An 18,723-nucleotide genomic window follows, 5' to 3' on the forward strand; every position below is an offset into this window, starting at 1 on the left:
TCAGAAGTTTCCTTGTTTTTTCTTGAAAGTTTCTGATATTCTCAAAATGTCAGTTTTTTTTGGTGGAGATTTTGTACATTTTTTCTATTTACAGTGGCCCCAATACGCCGCCGTAGTTTCCTCAGCTGTGGACTGCACAGCGATCAAAGCTTATTTCATCTAACGTTGGGATAAAAAACCCTTACAGCTGTGCATATAGCAGAAAACAAAAGAGTTTGAGCAACAGTATTTAGATCAAAGGTGAGTTTGGAAGCTTGAACTTTGTTGTTGTGGGCTGAGTGGCACCGTATGACCTTTGACCCAACTAGATTTCTGCTGCTGGCATCCATCCTGAATCTCACAGCTTTGTGAACATTTCTCAGAAACGAAGCCCCCACCCCACCTCCACCACCACCATATGTTTTTCAGAGACGTGGAAACATGAATAATATAATCTCCCTGCCAGCAAAACATGCAGTTGAAGGCCTGCGCTCTCCATCAGCATGAGGTCAGGGTCAGAGGCTCGGATAGTTTGGGGCATCGGAAGAACTACGGAAGCCAGGAAAGAAATTTTAGTTTATTTTTTCCCTAAAGACCCATTACTTAAGTTTGACTAAAAGTTCTTTAAGCATATGACCTTACAAGCAACATGTACCTTCAAAAAAGAATGCAGAAATGTGTGAAGCATTAAATTTGATTTATTTTTTGTGTTTTCCCATTTCAAAATGTGTTCTCAGAAGCATCATGTGATACCAAGCTAGCTTTTTAAACTATGAACGTCAGCAATACTTGTTATAGTTTGCCATGTTTTGCTATCGCAAGTGACCGGGGATGATCTCGTAGCGGCACGTCTTACTTTAAATATGGGGCCAAAGCTTTTCTTGAGAAAAAAAGTCAAATTTCAAAGAAAAAGTTTCAGAATTCTGGGAAAAAGTCAAAATTCTCAGAATTCTGACTTTTGATCTCATGAGATTCATAGAAATCTTTAATTTTTTCCAGTGGCTATAACCTTTTTCTGTAGTTTTCATATGTATTCTGCCAAATTACATCAATGTGAAATGATGTTCAGCATTATTTAACTCTAAGTACTCATTGACTGCAGAGGCAGCTTTTTATTCATATTTAAGGAGTTTATTAATGAGTTTCATTAATACATTTAACTACAACTGGTCCTTTTAAAACAGTCATAATCTTCATACGGCCCAAATTAAAAATCAGTTTGACATCGATGGACCAGAATGTAACATGTTGGATCATTTCTATTTGAAAATCAGGAAGGAATGTGGAGGAACAAAATGTTGTAAATTTTAAAATTTTGTACAAAATTTCATCAAGGACAGAGCGCCTGAAACATTTAGAAGGCAGATAGATTTTATTCCTTATTTTACATCAGCTATACAGTTTTCATGTGAATAGATGAAACAGTACAGAAATGCAGCAGAGAGCAAACATACTGTCGCAGCACAGATAAGAGTCAGTGGTGTTACCATAACAATGCTCTGAGATTTGTAGCATAAAAAAAAGGTTTTATTCGAATGTGGAGAAATAACTTGAACATTGCTGTCAATTAAAAGGTACAGTAGGTCGTTTTAAATTTCGTCCACAAAGGGAGTTGTTTTGAGGTTACCAGAGGAGGCCATCGTCTTCTTGCCCATCACAAACTTCTTGGCAGCCTGGGAGGAGAAGGAGAGCAAAAACAGGAACAATGGTGACCAAATGTTTTTCTGAAATGTGACATCATTCAATCATTTTATTGGTTCTATTTGTATATTTTTGCTGTTTTTACCTTTACTAGTTCTAGATTAGTTTGTATGTTTTAATGTAGCGTGTGCTAATTCCATAAATATATAGTTTCTTGCTGTTCACATAACACCAGCGCAGGACTTATGTCTTCATCTATTATTTTAAAACCTGAGCCTCATCAGTAGGTAGCAGATATTTATAAATGATAACTGAGACTGAACTATTTGGCTATTATTTTCTTGATAATCAAGTGGTGCCCTGACTTGGTCATTTTGATCTAAATTACTAGCATTATTCAAAATTGCTCTAAGCAATGATTATTATTCAAAGCCAAAACTGGAAGATGAAGCAGCAGCTGAAACGAAAGGTTTCAACCTGCAACATTTTAACCCATCACATAAAAAAATAAAACACAAAATCTTACATTTGCAACATCAGTCAGGGAGACATTGTCGATGTTCTTGGAGATTTCTTCTTGAGTGTGGTAGGATCCATCAGCCAGAGCCTGAGAGCCCATGGCCTCCAGCAGACCCTCAGTTGTTTCCAGAGACATCAGGAACTGACCTTTTAGCTGAGCCCTGAAGAGGAAAAAATAAATGTTTACTGGTTTAGAGACAAAAAAAAAAAAAGATAGTCATGTTTTACCTTAACACTCCAACTGTCTAAAGCAGGGGTCCCCAAACTTTTTCCTGCGAGGGCCACATAACTGTTCCCTTTTCTGGTCGGGGGCCGGTCTTAGTTTTTCGAGAAAGAAACCTTAGAAAACTTTTGTTGACGGGGGGGCTGGATTACTGCCGACGACATATTCGCGTTTGTAGATAGATTTTTACCCAGAATGCAAATGGAAAAAAAACCGTGAGCGAAACGGTGACTGGTACTGACTAGTATATATTCCATTGAGGGAAACTAAGTTTCATATCTGCTCAAGAGCCCCCCTGGTGGTTGAAGAAAAATCCACATATGTATGAAAAAAAACACTGAATGCTCTCTGGTATTGTTCAGGGGGCCGGACCAAATGAGGAGGCGGGCCGGATCCGGCCCGCGGGCCGTAGTTTGGGGACCCCTGGTCTAAAGAAACTGGGTCAATTGGACCCTGCAAGTTTTCTACAATGTTTTCCTTTTTTTTTTTTGGTAGTGGTTTCGGGAACTGACGGTCAGACGGGACAGAATAAAAATAAAATTAACAGAATAAAAAAACCAGCATCAATCCTTCCGCTGGGTTACTAATAAAATCACAAGGTGTTCCATCAGTTGGACGACATCAAGTGTAGTTCAAGTTCACCTCTGAGAGAAAGAAACCCCATGTCTGTACTTTAAACAGTTGAACCATAAGCATGAGAAAGACAACGGCTTTGTCCTACAGTGTAAACTGAGTCTGGTTTGTTTCAGACTGACCATTTTTACAACAAATGTCAATAACATCAGTTTCATCTGGTACTCGTGATTAGAATTTGTTAAAATTGAAAACAGGATCAGGTGCTGAGTTTTGATTGATTTAAAATATGACAAACTTTCTTCTGCTCATAAAAAAATAACTTTTACTTAAAGTAAAATTTTTATGTGGTAGTTTTCAATTTGTATTTGAGCAACTTATTACACTTATAACTTTCCTTGTATTTAAGTTGATCAAAGTAACTGTACTTTTCCTTGAGTATGTTATTTTTGTACCCTCTCAACTGCTGGTGGAACACAACCTAAGCTCCTTTCTCAACCAGCTGTCCATGTGTTTCTTACTTGGCCCGAGTCAGATCAGCAGCTGTGACTCCTCCATCAGCAACAGCCTTAACCTGGGTCAGGGCGGCCCTGACCACCTGACAGGACAACAGAGCACATTAGAAAGCAGGACGGAGCATTAGGGCCAGCAAAACGGGAAAACAAAACAACAACAAAAAAAAAATTTTAATTCTGAGAATAAAGTCAGAACATTAGGAAAACATATTTTAGATGAATTCCAACACGAAAAAGCAGACTTACCACTGCGTTAAATGAGAAATGTTAAGAATTTTAAGGAGCTTGATTTTGGTATTGGTTTGACAAATGAGGACATCTTGACAAAAGAACTTCAGCTTTACCAGTCTTAACTTATATCAAAGAGTTTCTTTTCTTTAAGAATGACTTTTTTCCTAATAATTTTACAACTTTTTTTCTGGTAATATTGTGTCTTAATTCTTGTAATTACATTTTATATTCTTAGTCTGACAATAATACTCAGAGATGTTGATCTATTGATCTGTTGGATAAACATACATCACCAGCCGCTGCAGCCCGGGAGATGGTGTAGACCCCAAACAGACCGGAGTCAGAGTAGCTAGCATGGAAAGCGCTCACCTGGGAAAAAGAAGGGAAAAATCTGCTTTAATAACCACACATAAAGACCTTCAGTCAAGTCGATTCATGTTATGTTTATCAAAGTGAGGATATCAGAAACTTGTGCTTCTACATACACTTTTTCAGTCTACATTTTGTGTTCTTACCATTGACAGGAAATTTAAATATTATAAATCTATTCCTGTACCAGTTTTGTCTTTTTTTTTTTTTTTTCTTCTTTTTTGACTTGGGTATGGAAAAGTTAAAAATGACAGAAAATAAAAAGCAGATAAATAAACATGTTGAAACTATGGTAGATGTAAGGTCAGGGCGATAAATGGATTGATCAGATTTGCTGTTTATGAGGAATTCATTTTTGGAAAACAGCCTCGGGCGCTGATCCGGCCAGCGCCGCCATCTTGTTTTACTGATGGCTGAATTCAGGTCAACTCTTGAAGGAGATGACTGAAATACAAGCAAGTTTTCAAAAAGATTTTGTGTAATTTGTAGGTACTTTATTTTAAAAAATGATGAAGAAAAAAAATTGTTGGTTTTATTTTTAAGTCTTATCCCCCAGCACTTTAAAGACTGCATGACAAAGTGACTGCCACTCACATCAAAGGGGTCAGCAGTTGCCTTGGCGACCCCTTGGACCAGCTTGCTGGAGCCACCGGAGCCCCTCTTGATGTGCGGACCGGCTCCCAGGACGTGCTGCAGCACGCTGAACGCCAGGGCTTCCCCAGTGCCGGCTGCAGCCGACTGGCTCACCACGGCAGAGTGGACCAGGCCGCTCAGGCTGGACAGACGGACCTCTCCTGTGGACCACAGCTACAGGTCTGTACAGGAACTACAGGCCCCAGGGGGTCCAAATGGATCATCATGCTGTTGCGGCGCTGAGCTCACCTCCGCGGTACAGCGCCTTGGCCCCGGAGGCTCCGGCTCCGCCGCGGATGTTGAGGAACTGCTCCCCAACCTGCTTCAGCACAGAGTGCTCCACACCTGGAGGACCAGAGGCCAGAGGACAGCACAGTCACAGCTCTGGGCGGGAGAAAACCATAACCTACAACTACTGTGAAGACTCCATTTACAGGTTGGCACCTCTGGTAAAGACGCATAAAAAAAATCCTGAAAAGAAATTAATCTGTAGCCCATCAGAAACTCTAAATCATTAATGTTGATTTCATGCCTGGTGAATTTGGTTCACTTTCCACCCAGCTTCACTTTCCTAGTAGATTCTGCCAAATATTGCTGTCTAACATCCTGGTGTTTGAAAAGGATCTTGGAGGAAAAAGGGACCCACAGCATCACAGAACCTCCAATGAGGTGACACTAACAGAGTTCGTTTCCTGCCAAAATGTTACAAATACAATATTTTTCACAAACTGTCCTTGTGTACAAAAGAATGTGCAGCAACTTTCAACAGCAGAGGGCACTGTCGAGACACCTGAAACCTGCTACATGCTATATAACTACATACTTTATAAAATCTATTCCATCTAACCACAGGTTTCAGTTGTCTTGATGGCGCCCCCTGCTGTCATAAGTGTCATGACTTTTTGCAGAACCTTGTTGCAGTGTGTGTTTGTGCGCAGAAGATGTGATTTGTGTGAGAGGAAACACTTTCTGAAACATGTTTTATCTGTTGCAACATTCTGGCAGGAAATGAACCCCATAAATACTTCCTTGGCACTCGATTTCAGACAGAGCATTGACTTGATGAACAGTAAATAGTGTGTTAAATTGTTTCTTTTGCTCCTTCCACCGTGTTTGAGGTTAAATCATACTAGAGGCATGAGATGCTTTTCCTTTGTTTCATGCCAAAGTCTGTGGCTCAAACTCAATCTTTTCCTCAAAAGCAGGAGCTTTTAGCAAACCTTAATATTTGTGATGGAAGGACAGACACCTTAATTATTGCCTTGCTCACCATGTGTTGGCTCCTCATCAACCTCAGTATAAACAGAATAAAAAAAACAAAAGTGATAGATGATATTTCTTAATGTGGGATTCTTCCCCCTAAAGAATGTGGATCTTTCTACATTTCTCGGTGTGAGATTATGTTCCTGTTTTATGTTTTTTGCCAGAGGTGTCCACAAACGCAGCCAATAGGCTTTCACAACACCGTTGGGTTAAATGACGATGATCTTACCAAGTCCTACAAGAGCCATTCTTGCACTTGTGAAATTGTTTTGAACAAACTGGTGAAGCTGAGGAAACAGAAAACAAGTGGATGAGGAACAGGCCTCCTCAGGCCGGCGTTTCAGAACGGGCAGTGAGAGAGCGCGAACTGACTCACGTGTTCAGAATGGATGTGGTCAACCATGTGGTCTGGACAGTACAGGGAGTTACACAGAGCGTTCTTATAAGCTGCTGCATGGAGAGCTTCGACCACACCTGGACAAGGACACAGAGCAGAAACACACAAACTGGATTTAATGTCTGGAGAAACCAGAGAACTTTTACTGAAACACGGATTTCCACATCTATTCTACACAGTGACATCATCTCTCTAGTGTAATGACACCACAGTGCTCACCTAGCTGGGGGTTCTGTGCAGCCTGTGCTTTGTCCAGCTTGACCCTGGGTGTGAGGTCAGACACCTCCCAGGGACGGAACTCGGGAGCCGTTGTCACGTTGATCAAAAACTCCATCACTGTGTCGCTGCGGAACAATCAGGATGGAGGCAGGAAAACGTGAGCAGCTTTCATTGCCGGCCTCTGAAGGACGTGCCAGACGGAAACACTTACATGTCGTCTCTCAAGCAGTCCACTACGTACATCATATTCTCTCTGGACGAACTCACACTGCAACAGAAACATCCAAAGATAAGAGCGCTGAGTGACTCTGGTCATGTTGTTTTCCTGTCAGTGGAGGGGGGGCAGGGGGGCACTGACCTCAGGTTGCCTCCCACCGCCTCGATGCCGCGGCAGATTTTGAACGCTGATGCTCCTTTGGTTGTCTAGAAGAAAATGAGCATAATATTATATGATAATACCATTAAAGGTTCTGTTCATACAGCACTACTCAGGACTTACAAAGGTCTTAAAAAGTTATTTAAAACAAAGGAGCACTTTAGAAAAAAAAATTCACCGTTAAAAATAATTACAGTATTTTGAAGGATAATAAATAAGTGATAAAATACAACTAAATACACAAATAAAAACAGTGTATGCACACACATGCCAAAGTGATACATTTATTCAGCCATGTTGGCACCTTTTTCCTTCCACACAACCTTCTTTGACAATATTAGAATTTTCTGAGACACTGATTTGTGTTTTCTTTATATAATCATCAAAAATACAAATGAAAAAGGCGTTGACATATTAGTTCACTCTATGTGTAATAAATCATTGGACAACTTCATGAAATTATATTTTTTTTAGCTGTACTTTAATATTTACACTATCAGAGCTACACAATATGGACTAAAAACAGGTTTTGCTATTTTCTGTATTGAAGAGTTTCGATAATTATCCCAATAAGGTTTAAAATTAAAAGTCTGGGTCTTAAGAATTACGACAAATTGACAAAGCATAAAAAAAAGTAAGAAAACATTGGTAATAAATGTAGCTTCATACCAGGTTGGAGGCCAGCCTGAGCAGGTGGGTGACACCTTGGTTGTCAGGGGTTTCATAGCGACAGCCGGCCCTGATGAAGACCCCAATTTTGGAGGCCGGGGAGTAATTCTCCAGAGACGTGATCACCAGTCCACTGGGCAGCTTGCTTACCTGAGCAGGGCGATAAACAGGGTTACTGTTTGCCAGACACACCACAGTGTCTGCCTATAAGCTTCAGCTTCTAGAATTATCTGCATGCTTAGGTGGACAATTCAGCAGATACAAACGAAAGCAGAACACAGCAGGATGAGTCCACCGCCAGTCTCATTCTGTATTGAGACATCCCAACATACATGAACGTCCTGGTAGGAGTGGGCAGCCCCCGGAGAGAGCTTCAGACCGACCAGAGGCTCGGTAAGGGACTGGCCCTTCCTGGCCTCGGCATAGAAGCGTCTCTGTGGAGGAGAGAAACACGTCAACACCTACTGACCTGCACATCCTGAGGCTGAAACCCAGTCACCTCCACCTTATGGGCAGCCTGGGCTGCGTAAAGCCTCGTCTGGAAAAACAGAGAACATAGGAAGGCGGGACATTACAGCTAATGTGTTTCTGTCTCTGTGGTGGAAGAATGAACCACAGAGAACTCCTGTGGAGAAGACCCTAACCCAGCTGGTGACCATACAAGGTTTTTAGTTGGCCAGATGGTCGGAGACTTTAAAAACAGCTGATCTTTATCTGATTACCAAACACACCATGTCTAAGAAAAACACTCTTCAGTGTGGAAGTGTGAAATATACAAACTGCCATATTTTCACTGAGGGGTGATCCCACCAAAGCTGAAGAAGTTTTTTAAAAGGAAGCTGTTCCCTACTGCTCATAACCTTGGGCTGCGTTCACACTGCAGCCTGAAGTGACCCAATTCCAATTTTTTGTCAAATCAGATTTTTTTTGCCGTGGTCGTTCACACTTCCAAATAAGTGCGACCTGTGTGTGTTCTCCAGTGTGAACGGGCAAACGACCTGAAGGTGTCCCGCATGCGCGGTAGAGGGCGCAATAACTTCAGCCTCCTCAATGTTTTGCCAACCGCCATAAAAAGAAGTGCTCAGTGTTTGCAGAAGTAAACATGGATGGATGCTAACGGTGGAGCTTAGCTTACACATTTGAAGTTGTTGTCCGACCGGAGCAGCATATTAACAACTTAATCCTCATTATAATCCGTCATGGTGGTTGTTTTTCTTCCTGCTTGTGCGTTTCAGGATGCAGAATAGTGATGTTTGTTGAGTATCAGTGACGTTCAGGTCGGATGAATGTGACCTGAACATTAGGTCACATTTGAATCGCATATGTATCTGATACCCAAGTGGCCTGGGTTGCATTCGAAAAGAATCTGACCCGTGCTGTTCAGATTGTCATGACAGGGTCAGATACAGGTCACATAATGTAAAAAAATTAAATTGGAATTGGGTCACTCCAGGCTGCAGTGCGAACGCAGCCTTAGATCAACATTTAGCATTAAACTTTTTAATATTGACCTAGAGAAACTCCTGTTAGATTATAAATCTAGAACAAACTTAGAAAGTACTATCTACCTTATAGAATCAAACATGGAGAACCAACATCTAGTTTTATCAGATCAAGAATCCAGAGAAACCCCTACTAGTTTAGAAATTAAGAACTATTTATTCTTATTAAACATTGGGAACCAATATGTAGTTTTATACTTTTACCTTTTTTTCTTTCTTTTGGTTTGTTGTTTTGTTTGTATTTCCTTCTAATTTATGTAGAGCATGACATTCTGCTTTCTGCTGTATGATGTTTTAATGTTTTCTGAACAGGTCTTTGTTGAAAATGAGAATTTGTTCTCAATCAACTTACCTGGTCAAATAAAGGTTACCATAAATAAAAATAAACAAAAATAAGTGACATCTCACAGCAAAAAGACAAGAAAAAAGAAATTGAGCCAATCTCCCAAAAATCTGTGATTAATGCATCTCTAACTGTATACATTACATGACAGACTAAAGCACATGATGGTGTAGCTTGACAGTTAGCCCTGCAAGAGAAGTACATTCCCACAATGAAAAACATTCACTTGATCCTGCAGCTGGGAATGTTGAGCAAATGGTTATAGTTATGTATTGAATTCTAAAGAAGAATGATTCGCAGGCCCTAAATTAGGTTTTCATCTACAGTTTAATAAATATAAACAAAACACTCAGCAGTTTAAAAATACCAATGCACCTGAATTTGGTTTGTGACAGGAAAGGGCCTAATTACAACTCAAATAGTCATCTCTGTTTTGATTATAAATAACTAATGGCCGTTTACAGCAAAACGTCTGGAGTGTATACTGACGTTTTCTCAATTTATTGAGAAAACGTCTCAATTTATTGAGAAAACGTCAATTAGGGGTGTCCAAAGTCGGTCCTCGAGGGTCGGCATCCTGCATGTTTTAATTCTCTCCCTGGTTTTACACACCTGCATCAAATGATGGCTCATTAGAGGCCTAAGCAGAACACTGACTTGATGAGGAGGTTGTTACAACCACTAGGGAGAGAACTAAAACATGCAGGATGCCGGCCCTCGAGGACCGACTTTGGATACCCCTGTCATAAACTCATATAGACTACAGAAAGATATTGTAGTCAGCTAATAACTCAGTAGAAGATTCAGAAAAACCAGCCACAACATTCTAAAAGTGTAGACTAAAAGTAGACTTGGGAAACTGAAGTACAATGTAGGTAAATTTACACTGAATGTTGCCAAATTCCTTTTATATAAACCATTCTGACAACCATTCTAACAAATTGTTTTATATAAACCATTCTGACAGTAAGTTGACAGCTAAATCCGAACACAACATATGAAACAAGTCAACATACAAGACGCTAGCAGCTACGAGCTAGCTTTCTTTATGCTCCCAAAGAAATTGTTTTCTGTTCTATAAGCGAGAAGTGAACCTAAACCTATTAATAAAAGCTACAATGTACACGGTATGTATGTGTTTATAATGTAACATTCCCAGGTTAGACTTAAAGCTAGCAGCTTCCTCGGCTGCTCTTCATCACAGCCTCCCTCGACAAGACCCCAACAGTTTTTATTTTTACCTCATTCAAGAATAAACCAAAAGAGCTCGAATGGGTGAACGTGTTCCCCCAGTATTCAGACATAAGCTACATGAAGTGAGCCCTCACCGATAGTTGACTGATTCCTCGGATCCCCTTCATCTCTCTCCTTCAGTTAGGACGAAAAACCAATATGGCCGCCTTCAAAGTGCCCTACCCAGAATGAACCGCGCGTTCTTCGCTCCCGAGGCCCGAAGCAGAGACGCAGTGAGGGCGAGCGCGCGCCCTCTCGTGTTGACATGAGAGTTGTGTGCAAACTACATGTTTCTGTGGTCGTTTTGACTTTTGTCTGTTTTAATTACATGAATTACACCGATTTTAGATTGGCCTGTATTAAGTATTAAGTACTGAAATAACAATATTAATTATAATTGAATGCCAAGACAAGATATTTCAATGTGTTTTTAGACGCCATGAGTTTATATGCGCTAATATTATTTGTTTGTTTTTATGCCAAGCTGTCTATGAAATGTAAAAAAACAAAAAAAACAAACAAACAAACAAACAAACAAACAAACAGGCATCTAATTTAATATCTTATAAAACACGAAAACTTCTACAAAAATGACTGTAAATAATGTTTTTACTCCAAAATGATAGGTAAAAACATATTATTTATGATATTTTACATCCTACTTCTGTCACCCTTCAATGAAATTAACTTACACTACTTAATAATGTATATTTATATTGTTCACGTTATTTTCCATAGTTCTTAGCCCCACCCCTCTCGTGTTGACATGAGATGAGGTCATATACCAATTTAGTGACTTTTTATGTCTGATTTTATGGCATTTAATGGCTAACATTTTACGGCTAGTTGGGAGGAAAAATTGTGACACATGTGAAGGATGTGGAGAGAAAGAAAATGTAGAACATGTATTGATGAATTGTAAAACATGAGCCTGAAAGGGAGATATTGAGAAAAAGTAGCAAATACAGGACAGGAATTAAGTCTTAAATTAATATTAGGAACTGAAGGAAACATAGTGAATTAAGCAGATTAAAGAAAGTATTATTTAATACAAAATTAAAAAAACAGAATTTAATTGATGTGAAGTAGTGTTGCTACACACTAGTGTACAGTAGATGACGGTAATGCACCTGAAAGTTGCTTGCGATTCTCCATAATAGAGAAGAAGAAGAAAAAGCACCGCCCTTTAATGACGACAGAATGAACCGAACTAACGCTTGCGTTTTGCTAACGAGTCAATGCGCATGTGTAGTACTTTTCGCACGTGTGGTGAACGTTCGGACTGACTGCATGCAGCAGAGCTTACAGAGTTAGTGACGCTGTTAAATATTAGGTAAAAGAAACGTATCCTGCGGTTTTTTGCTGCTTCCTTATAGCTAGGAGAGAAACAAGGAGTCCTCCGTGAAGCATTTCGCCGAGAGGGCCGGAAAACTAGGAAATATATTGCAATGGTGAGTTCTGTGTTCGGCCAACAAGCTAGCTCTCCGGCTAACTGTTAACAAGCATGTGTATCGGCAATGAGCGCATTTTAAAGTTGAAGCTGAGGTTTTTATTTTGGTTCGACGCGTGTCTCTTGTGTCTTATCTGGATTTATTGTTTGTGTTTTATTAAGACTGAACCACAAGTGAACCCGAAGGCCTACCCGCTGGCCGACGCTACACTGACCAAAACCATCTTGGACCTGGTGCAGCAAGCATCCAACTACAAACAACTGAGGAAGGGAGCCAATGAGGGTGAGAGAAATACACGACCAGATCCGTCTCACATGGAACACACTGTCAGATCAATAAAGCTTCAAACAACGACGGTGCCAATAGATACGTTAGTAAAACAAAGTTGTCAAAACATCTTTCCATTAAACATCCAAATGATGCCAACATACATTGAGTGAAGATCAAAAATCACTGTTGGAACAATTACCCCAAATCAGGTATTTATCTCAAAATGTACCTATTTCTAAAATTTTAGTAAATATTCTTAAGTGGATGTTTTGCGTTTTGATTGGAAAAAAAAAAAAATACACGTGATTAATTTTAATGATTCTCAATAGTCCTTAGACTCTGTAGAACGGTACATGAGAACATTGTGGCATAAGTTTGCTTCAAAAATGTTAGTGTTCTACAAAGCATGTGTGGAGTCAAACTGTAACCTTAATCCAGTTAGTTTTTACCTGCACAATGTTTTTTTTGTTTTCAGGTCAGGAAAGATTTTATACACTTATCAAATCCATTGATCTTCAGAATATAGATACAGACAAGTTGGCTAAAAGGGGCAGAATTATGTTTTTCAGGCATATATTCCATGCAATTTTGTAGCATAATAAAGTAACTTTACCTTCAGTTGTTAAAGAAATGCAATACATACCATGTAAGAGATTTTACTTCCTGATTTAACACCTTGAAATTGGGCCTCTGTCTCTTTAAAAACTCCTGCTCTTTCTGAAACTCCGCTTTCAGGAAGTCATTGCAACATGGCTCCTATTAACCCTTTAATGTTTTTACCAGTGTTAAACTAAGAAGTAGCTCGCAAAATAAGATGCACAGTTCCACCAGGAGTTTGCTAATGGCTGCTGGCTAGTCTGAAGGAGCTGAGAGAGAGAGAGAGAGAGAAAGAGAGAGAGGATTTCTCAAACAATGCATGTTGTTTTTGCTGTTTTTTGGTCTCTCGCTGTTTGTTCTTGTAGGATTCTGTACATTCATGTGATTGTAAACCTTTTTTTTTATTATTTTTATTTCTCCCTCAGCCACTAAAACCTTGAACAGAGGCATCGCCGAATTCATCGTCATGGCAGCCGATGCCGAGCCACTAGAGATCATCCTCCACCTGCCGCTGCTGTGTGAGGACAAGAACGTGCCATATGTGTTTGTGCGCTCCAAGCAGGCGCTGGGCCGGGCCTGCGGTGTATCCCGGCCCGTCATCGCTACCTCGGTCACCATAAAGGAGGGCTCCCAGCTCAAACCTCAGATTCAGTCTGTTCAGATGGCCATCGAGAGACTGCTGGTGTGATCCGACAGCAGCACTGCTGGTTGATGGTTCCATCCACTCTGTCCTTATGTTGGATTATTGTAAACATTTGGCATTTTTTAAGAGTGTTGCACGTTTTTTTATTTTTTAGGACCATCAACTGTATCTCAATAAATTTTTTTTTTTTTTTACAACTTGTTTCAATTTTTTTTTATTTAAAATGTCATCCTAACTAAAAATGTTGCGTTTATAAATCAAATGTACTTTTCCGTGCAGGGGGGTACGGCATAGTATTAAGGCCATTGTAGATGGAATATATATTTGCTGAAAAACTCCCAAAATTTTTGGATTAATCTCAAATATCTTGTACAAAAAACGTGGAAATTCCAAAGTTTTTTGAAACTTTGAAATTTGAGTTTTGGAAGTTTTTTGAAACTTTTTTTTGAATTCTGAGACTAATCTCAAAATATTAGAATTACAACGGCCCCCGTATGTCATTGGCAATTTCTTAATGACATAAGCTCAAATTAATATTTAATGTGAAAATCGTTTTTCACATTAAATATTTAAGTCGGAATATTTTTGGAAATGTATTGAAGGAACTTGCCTGTTTAATTTTTTTTCTTGGTTGTTAACTAGACTTAGGCTTATTTTAGTGTCATTGCACAAAGACAACCGTGAAATGTTATTGCTTGGCCACCAGAGGAAACGCATAAAAAACTAGCCTTTCATTTTGAATTTTATAAAAATTTCACAGAGCTTGATTTCACACTTAGTGAAAGTGTCATGCTTTTCCATCACTATTATAGAAAAGCATGACAAAACCTTCCTGACTGCATAATTTCATTGATTTTTGAAGACATCTCTAATCATGACAGAGCCACCACCTTGTTTTACTTACACTTTGTGACCATAAGTGTTCAGATCGCTTTGAATCTTTATTTTTGTAAATCGAATAATAGTATGATACAATGAGAGCATTATTAAAATCCTAAGCAAATAATTATGACAATGAATCAGCTGAAATCAGCTGGACTGAAGGAAGGAAATACCTAAAACATGCAGGGCAGTGAGCCTTGAGGACCAGGGTTGGGAAACACTGATGTAGATAACCAATATCTGACCAATAAAACTTAAAATCATTTTGGGAAAGTTCAATAAACTTTTATGAGATATTGGGTGTATGTTTTTGAAATTAGTCATCAGTTTTATAATTAGTTAATGAGGCTATTTGAATTTATCCATTATAATTTAGTAAAAATATTCTCAAATTCCACACAAAAACTTAGACATGGTGGTATTTTAAGTCTAATCATTTCTGCTGTTCGTAATTAGGCAGGCTTTCTGTTTATGGGCAGATGAATGAGTGAAGTCGTTTCCTTTGGTGGTTCATCAGCAAACTAAGCTTTGCCCTCTCAGTCTATAAAGTTGCAGCGGGTTTAGGTGGAATATCTCTCCCAGACACATCTCCGTTTAAGGCCTCATTCTGTGTCCGGATCTGATCATCTTAATATCATTCACTCAGTTTCCCTTTTAAACTGAGTTAATGCTAACTCAGGTGGATTTTTACTCCCTCTGCATTTATTCATTTTCTCTCTTCTTCCTTGATGTTCACCAGGGAAAGCTTTGCAAAGTAACATCAGACTGCCGTTTACGACAGTGTAAGAACATTGAACGCAGCACCGATTTCCGAGAAACATCCCGTTTCCCGCTCCATTCTTCAGGAGCTTTGAACGCAGCTCAGGTTCCAGTACAGTGAGGAAGGTTGAACTTTTGCCCTCTTCGCTGAGCAGAGACCATGGCCGAGCCTCCTGTCATCATCTGGCGGCAGGAAGTTGAAAGTGTGCTCCGTTACAGGGACCTGGTCCCCCGTCTGGAGGACGCTTTGGGGAAGTTCTCCCGGCGGGACAGCGCCGAGGTGGTCCAGCCTGTGCGCACCGCGGTGCCGCTGCAGAAGCACAGAGGGTAGGCCTGCTCTGCTGCGGCTGCTTCGGTTCGGCACATATTAACAGACTGCTGGCAGAACAGCGGCTCAATCTGCTTCTCCTTCCAGCTTCATGGGGCTCATGCCCACATACATGGAGAACGACGGAGTGCTGAGCACAAAGTTTGTCTGTTTCTACAAGAGAGAGAAAGGATCCACTTTACCAGCCGTTCAGGCCACCGTGGTTCTGCTGGACCCAGAACGTGGGAACATCAAGGCTGTGAGTCAAACACGCCTGCAATGATTAAAGCACCTGGAAGATTTTTCACATTGTCACGTCACAGTCAGAAACCTGACTGTGTTTTAATAGGATTTTATGAGGTGAACCAAAACAAAGTTATGCAAGACTGTAAAGGGAAGTGTTTTTTTTTTCCCAGAAAATGTCTATTGTGCTCAAAATTTTATTGCAGAAAATGTTAAACTTTTCAAACAAAGACATTTTTGAGTTTTCTGTAGAAAATTTCGGAGATTAATTTTAAAATGTCCAAGTTTTTTGGTAGAAATGTACCCCTTTTTTAATCTGCAATGACTGTAGGGAAATGATCCCTGACTTTCAACATGTCCCAAAGAATCTGAAAAGTGTGGTGTGCATTTGTATGTATCTTGCATGCTGTAATACTTTGTAGAATGAAATATATTGTTACAGTCACCAGTATTCAGTACCTGAAAAAAGATACTCAAACCTTTGGATGTTTTATCCTTTTTACTGATTTTACAAATTGATAAAAATCAGCTACATTTAACTTTTTAGACAAGAAAAGGACAAAAGAAAAGCATTGTCACGGCCTGATGGCTGCCACCACCGTGCCTCACTGAGGGGGCGGTGTGTCAGCATGATGCACAGTACTGGTTTCCTGTTTAGTTTATACGCCTAAAAGTTCTACTTTGGTCTCATCTGAGTAGAACACATTCTTTTGTTTGTACATTAAAGTCTCTGTGACCAAACCAAAGGTGTGAGTACTTTTTAAAGGCCATGTGTGTATGACTCTGAACCATGTAAACACTGCTGGAACGTCCCACCTGCAGGTGATGGATGGGGAGGTCATCACGGCCATGAGGACTGCTGCCGTCTCAGCCATCTCCGCTAAGGCATCTCTGCTGTTGACCTTGTAACGCACATCAGCCTCTCTGTGCAGTGAGACTCTGCAGTAACTCGGACCTGTTTGGTGTGTGTGTGTGTGTGCGTGTGTCTAGCTGCTGATGGCGTCCGGAGCAGAGGTTCTGGCCATCCTGGGGACCGGCACACAGGCTCTGAGTCACTATACCGTCTTCACTGAGATGTTTTCTTTTAAAGAGGTACTTGTTCAGCGGCGACAATAAGATGGGTGAAGAAAAGGAAACACAATCCAAACATTGTGTGTGTGGTTTTTAAAGCATTTTTTTAAATTGTTTGAATGTGTTGTCTTTATCCTGCTTGTCATGCTAAACTCACCTGGAGTGTTTGAGAAGCTCCACTAGTAAAGTTAAGCAAACTGTTTATGTTTGTGATGGTAGGACAGAAAAATATTTTTACTGCTATCTCTATCTTGTTGGCATGGAGCTAGTGTCTCATGGTTGCTATGGAGATCTGGTGACAACAAGACATAACCTAGCATGCATCTGATAATCGTGACTCACATTTATCCCTGTTAGCTTTAACAGTAAATGTCTCTTTAACAGTAAATGTCTTTTTGGTTCATAACGGTCGGAATCCCGTCATGGTTTGGCGTCTTTCTACATCCTCGTCTTTCTTCTTCCTCAGGTTCGCGTTTGGAGCCGGACTAAAGAGAATGTGGAGAGGTTTGTCCGCTCAGTGGGAGGCGGTGTGAAAGGATGTGGCTCGGCGGAGGAGGCGGTGAGGGGAGCAGACGTCATAGTGACGGTGACTGGATCCACGGAGCCGGTGCTGCATGGTCAGTGGGTCAAAGCAGGAGCACATGTGGCAGGTGAGGTCCAGTCAGACACGAAAACCAGAATAATCACAGCCACGTACCAGGATGAACCCTTTGATGGTCGTGTTGACTTTGCGGAGCAGCTGTGGGAGCCTGCAGGCCAGACTGGAGGGAGCTGGATGACGTGCTGATGAAGAGCGCTGTGGTGTACACAGACAGCAGGGAGGGGGCGCTGTCAGAGTCTGGTGATGTCATCCTTTCAGGGGTCGGTCTACTTTAGATTTGATTTTTAATCCAGTTGGAAAACTGAAGGTGAGCAGAATGAGAGTCGGTGTGATTGTGTCTTTCAGGCTCAGGTGTTTGCAGAACTGGGAGACGTTATCAACGGAACCAAACCTGCTGAGAGGGAGAAGACCACCGTCTTCAAGTCTCTGGGTGTGTTGGATGATATAATTATATCACTTTGTTGTAGTTTTTAATTAACCTTAATGTGTTTTCTTGTTTTTTTGTCTGACAGGAATGGGAGTGGAGGATGCAGTGTCTGCTCAGCTGGTGTTTGACCAGTGGACAGCTAAAGAAACCAAACCATGAGATTTGTTCTTGATTTCTGACGTCCCAGTTGGAACCTTTCAGTCACAGAGGTGTTGGCAGACGGCAGTGTGTCCGAGGTTTTAGTTTAATACAAACCAACACTGACCAAACTGCTGCCTGTGGGTCACTTCCAGCCTCTGATGTCAGCTCTGGACCAGTCCAAATCTGACCCAGCAGAGCTGGCAGCTGGCAACAATGTCGGCACTTTTAAAATATTTCGAAGCAATATTTTCCCTGACAAAATAAAAATGGAGTGTAGCACAAAAGTTTTGCTTTTAACCACATTTTTTTTCTTTTAGTTTCATTTCATAAAAAAACTTATTCATTTTTGTCATTTTACAAACTGAAATCCAAAAAGGAAACAAATAATCCTGCAAAAAAATAAAAATAAAATAATAATAAACAATGCCAGACGTGATGGCATGATACTTTCATTTCATAAAAAGTGACTGTAGGTTAATGAATGGAATAAAAGAACATTTGGTAAATATAAAGCACAGATAGGCCTGTCGCGATAAACGATATATCAATTAATCGCACGATAAATTAAACCTATCGACCTAATTTTAATTATCGGCTTTATCGTCTCTTCCTGCCTTTTTTTCTTTCTGTTGACACTGAATGAAAA

The 18,723-nt window shown here is 40.3% G+C and overlaps 3 protein-coding genes across 4 annotated transcripts; 2 read left to right on the plus strand and 1 right to left on the minus strand.

Moving 5' to 3' along the window:
• Window positions 1–1,332: 1,332 nt before the first annotated feature.
• On the minus strand, window positions 1,333–10,888 carry uqcrc2b (ubiquinol-cytochrome c reductase core protein 2b). Of its 2 annotated transcripts, none has more exons than XM_007559407.2 (14): window positions 10,781–10,888; window positions 8,077–8,145; window positions 7,608–7,757; window positions 6,921–6,985; window positions 6,774–6,830; window positions 6,563–6,687; window positions 6,323–6,420; window positions 6,176–6,233; window positions 4,933–5,028; window positions 4,645–4,844; window positions 3,970–4,050; window positions 3,457–3,533; window positions 2,147–2,300; window positions 1,333–1,652 (listed from the first exon to the last, which is right to left on the minus strand). In XM_007559407.2, exons 1-14 carry the CDS (start codon window positions 10,811–10,813, stop codon window positions 1,569–1,571), a joined length of 1,347 nt encoding a protein of 448 aa, XP_007559469.1. In that variant the 5' UTR covers window positions 10,814–10,888; the 3' UTR covers window positions 1,333–1,568. The 2 variants fall into 2 exon arrangements, with proteins under 2 accessions (XP_007559469.1, XP_007559457.1); XM_007559395.2 differs by lacking the exon at window positions 8,077–8,145 and adding an exon at window positions 7,940–8,041 and having other exon boundaries at window positions 10,781–10,869.
• Window positions 10,889–11,883: 995 nt separating this feature from the next.
• Window positions 11,884–13,839, plus strand: LOC103143035 (small nuclear ribonucleoprotein 13). Its single transcript, XM_007559418.2, has 3 exons — window positions 11,884–12,136; window positions 12,298–12,418; window positions 13,429–13,839. Exons 1-3 carry the CDS (start codon window positions 12,134–12,136, stop codon window positions 13,689–13,691), a joined length of 387 nt encoding a protein of 128 aa, XP_007559480.1. The 5' UTR covers window positions 11,884–12,133; the 3' UTR covers window positions 13,692–13,839.
• Window positions 13,840–13,943: 104 nt separating this feature from the next.
• crym (crystallin, mu) lies at window positions 13,944–18,361 on the plus strand. Its single transcript, XM_007559430.2, has 8 exons — window positions 13,944–15,614; window positions 15,703–15,853; window positions 16,660–16,722; window positions 16,828–16,929; window positions 17,375–17,558; window positions 17,648–17,769; window positions 17,855–17,939; window positions 18,022–18,361. The coding sequence occupies exons 1-8, from the start codon at window positions 15,448–15,450 to the stop codon at window positions 18,093–18,095; spliced, it is 948 nt and encodes a 315-aa protein (XP_007559492.1). The 5' UTR covers window positions 13,944–15,447; the 3' UTR covers window positions 18,096–18,361.
• The last annotated feature ends 362 nt before the right edge of the window (window positions 18,362–18,723 follow it).

This window comes from Poecilia formosa, unplaced genomic scaffold (genome assembly GCF_000485575.1).
Source record: "Poecilia formosa unplaced genomic scaffold, Poecilia_formosa-5.1.2 Scaffold4, whole genome shotgun sequence".
NCBI classification, from domain to species: Eukaryota; Metazoa; Chordata; class Actinopteri; order Cyprinodontiformes; family Poeciliidae; genus Poecilia; species Poecilia formosa.

Coding starts and splice junctions, on each gene's coding strand:
- uqcrc2b (XM_007559395.2), bottom strand. CDS start 10,813: ATGAAGGGGATCCGAGGAATCAGTCAACTATCG. Junction 6,831..6,920: donor GCGGTGGGAGGCAACCTGAG/GTCAGTGCCCCC, acceptor TTTCTGTTGCAG/TGTGAGTTCGTCCAGAGAGA. Junction 3,534..3,969: donor GGGCTGCAGCGGCTGGTGAT/GTATGTTTATCC, acceptor TTGTCCTGTCAG/GTGGTCAGGGCCGCCCTGAC.
- LOC103143035 (XM_007559418.2), top strand. Junction 12,419..13,428: donor GAGGAAGGGAGCCAATGAGG/GTGAGAGAAATA, acceptor TTTCTCCCTCAG/CCACTAAAACCTTGAACAGA.
- crym (XM_007559430.2), top strand. CDS start 15,448: ATGGCCGAGCCTCCTGTCATCATCTGGCGGCAGGAAGTTGAAAGTGTG. Junction 16,723..16,827: donor TCTCAGCCATCTCCGCTAAG/GCATCTCTGCTG, acceptor GCGTGTGTCTAG/CTGCTGATGGCGTCCGGAGC. Junction 16,930..17,374: donor AGATGTTTTCTTTTAAAGAG/GTACTTGTTCAG, acceptor CTTCTTCCTCAG/GTTCGCGTTTGGAGCCGGAC.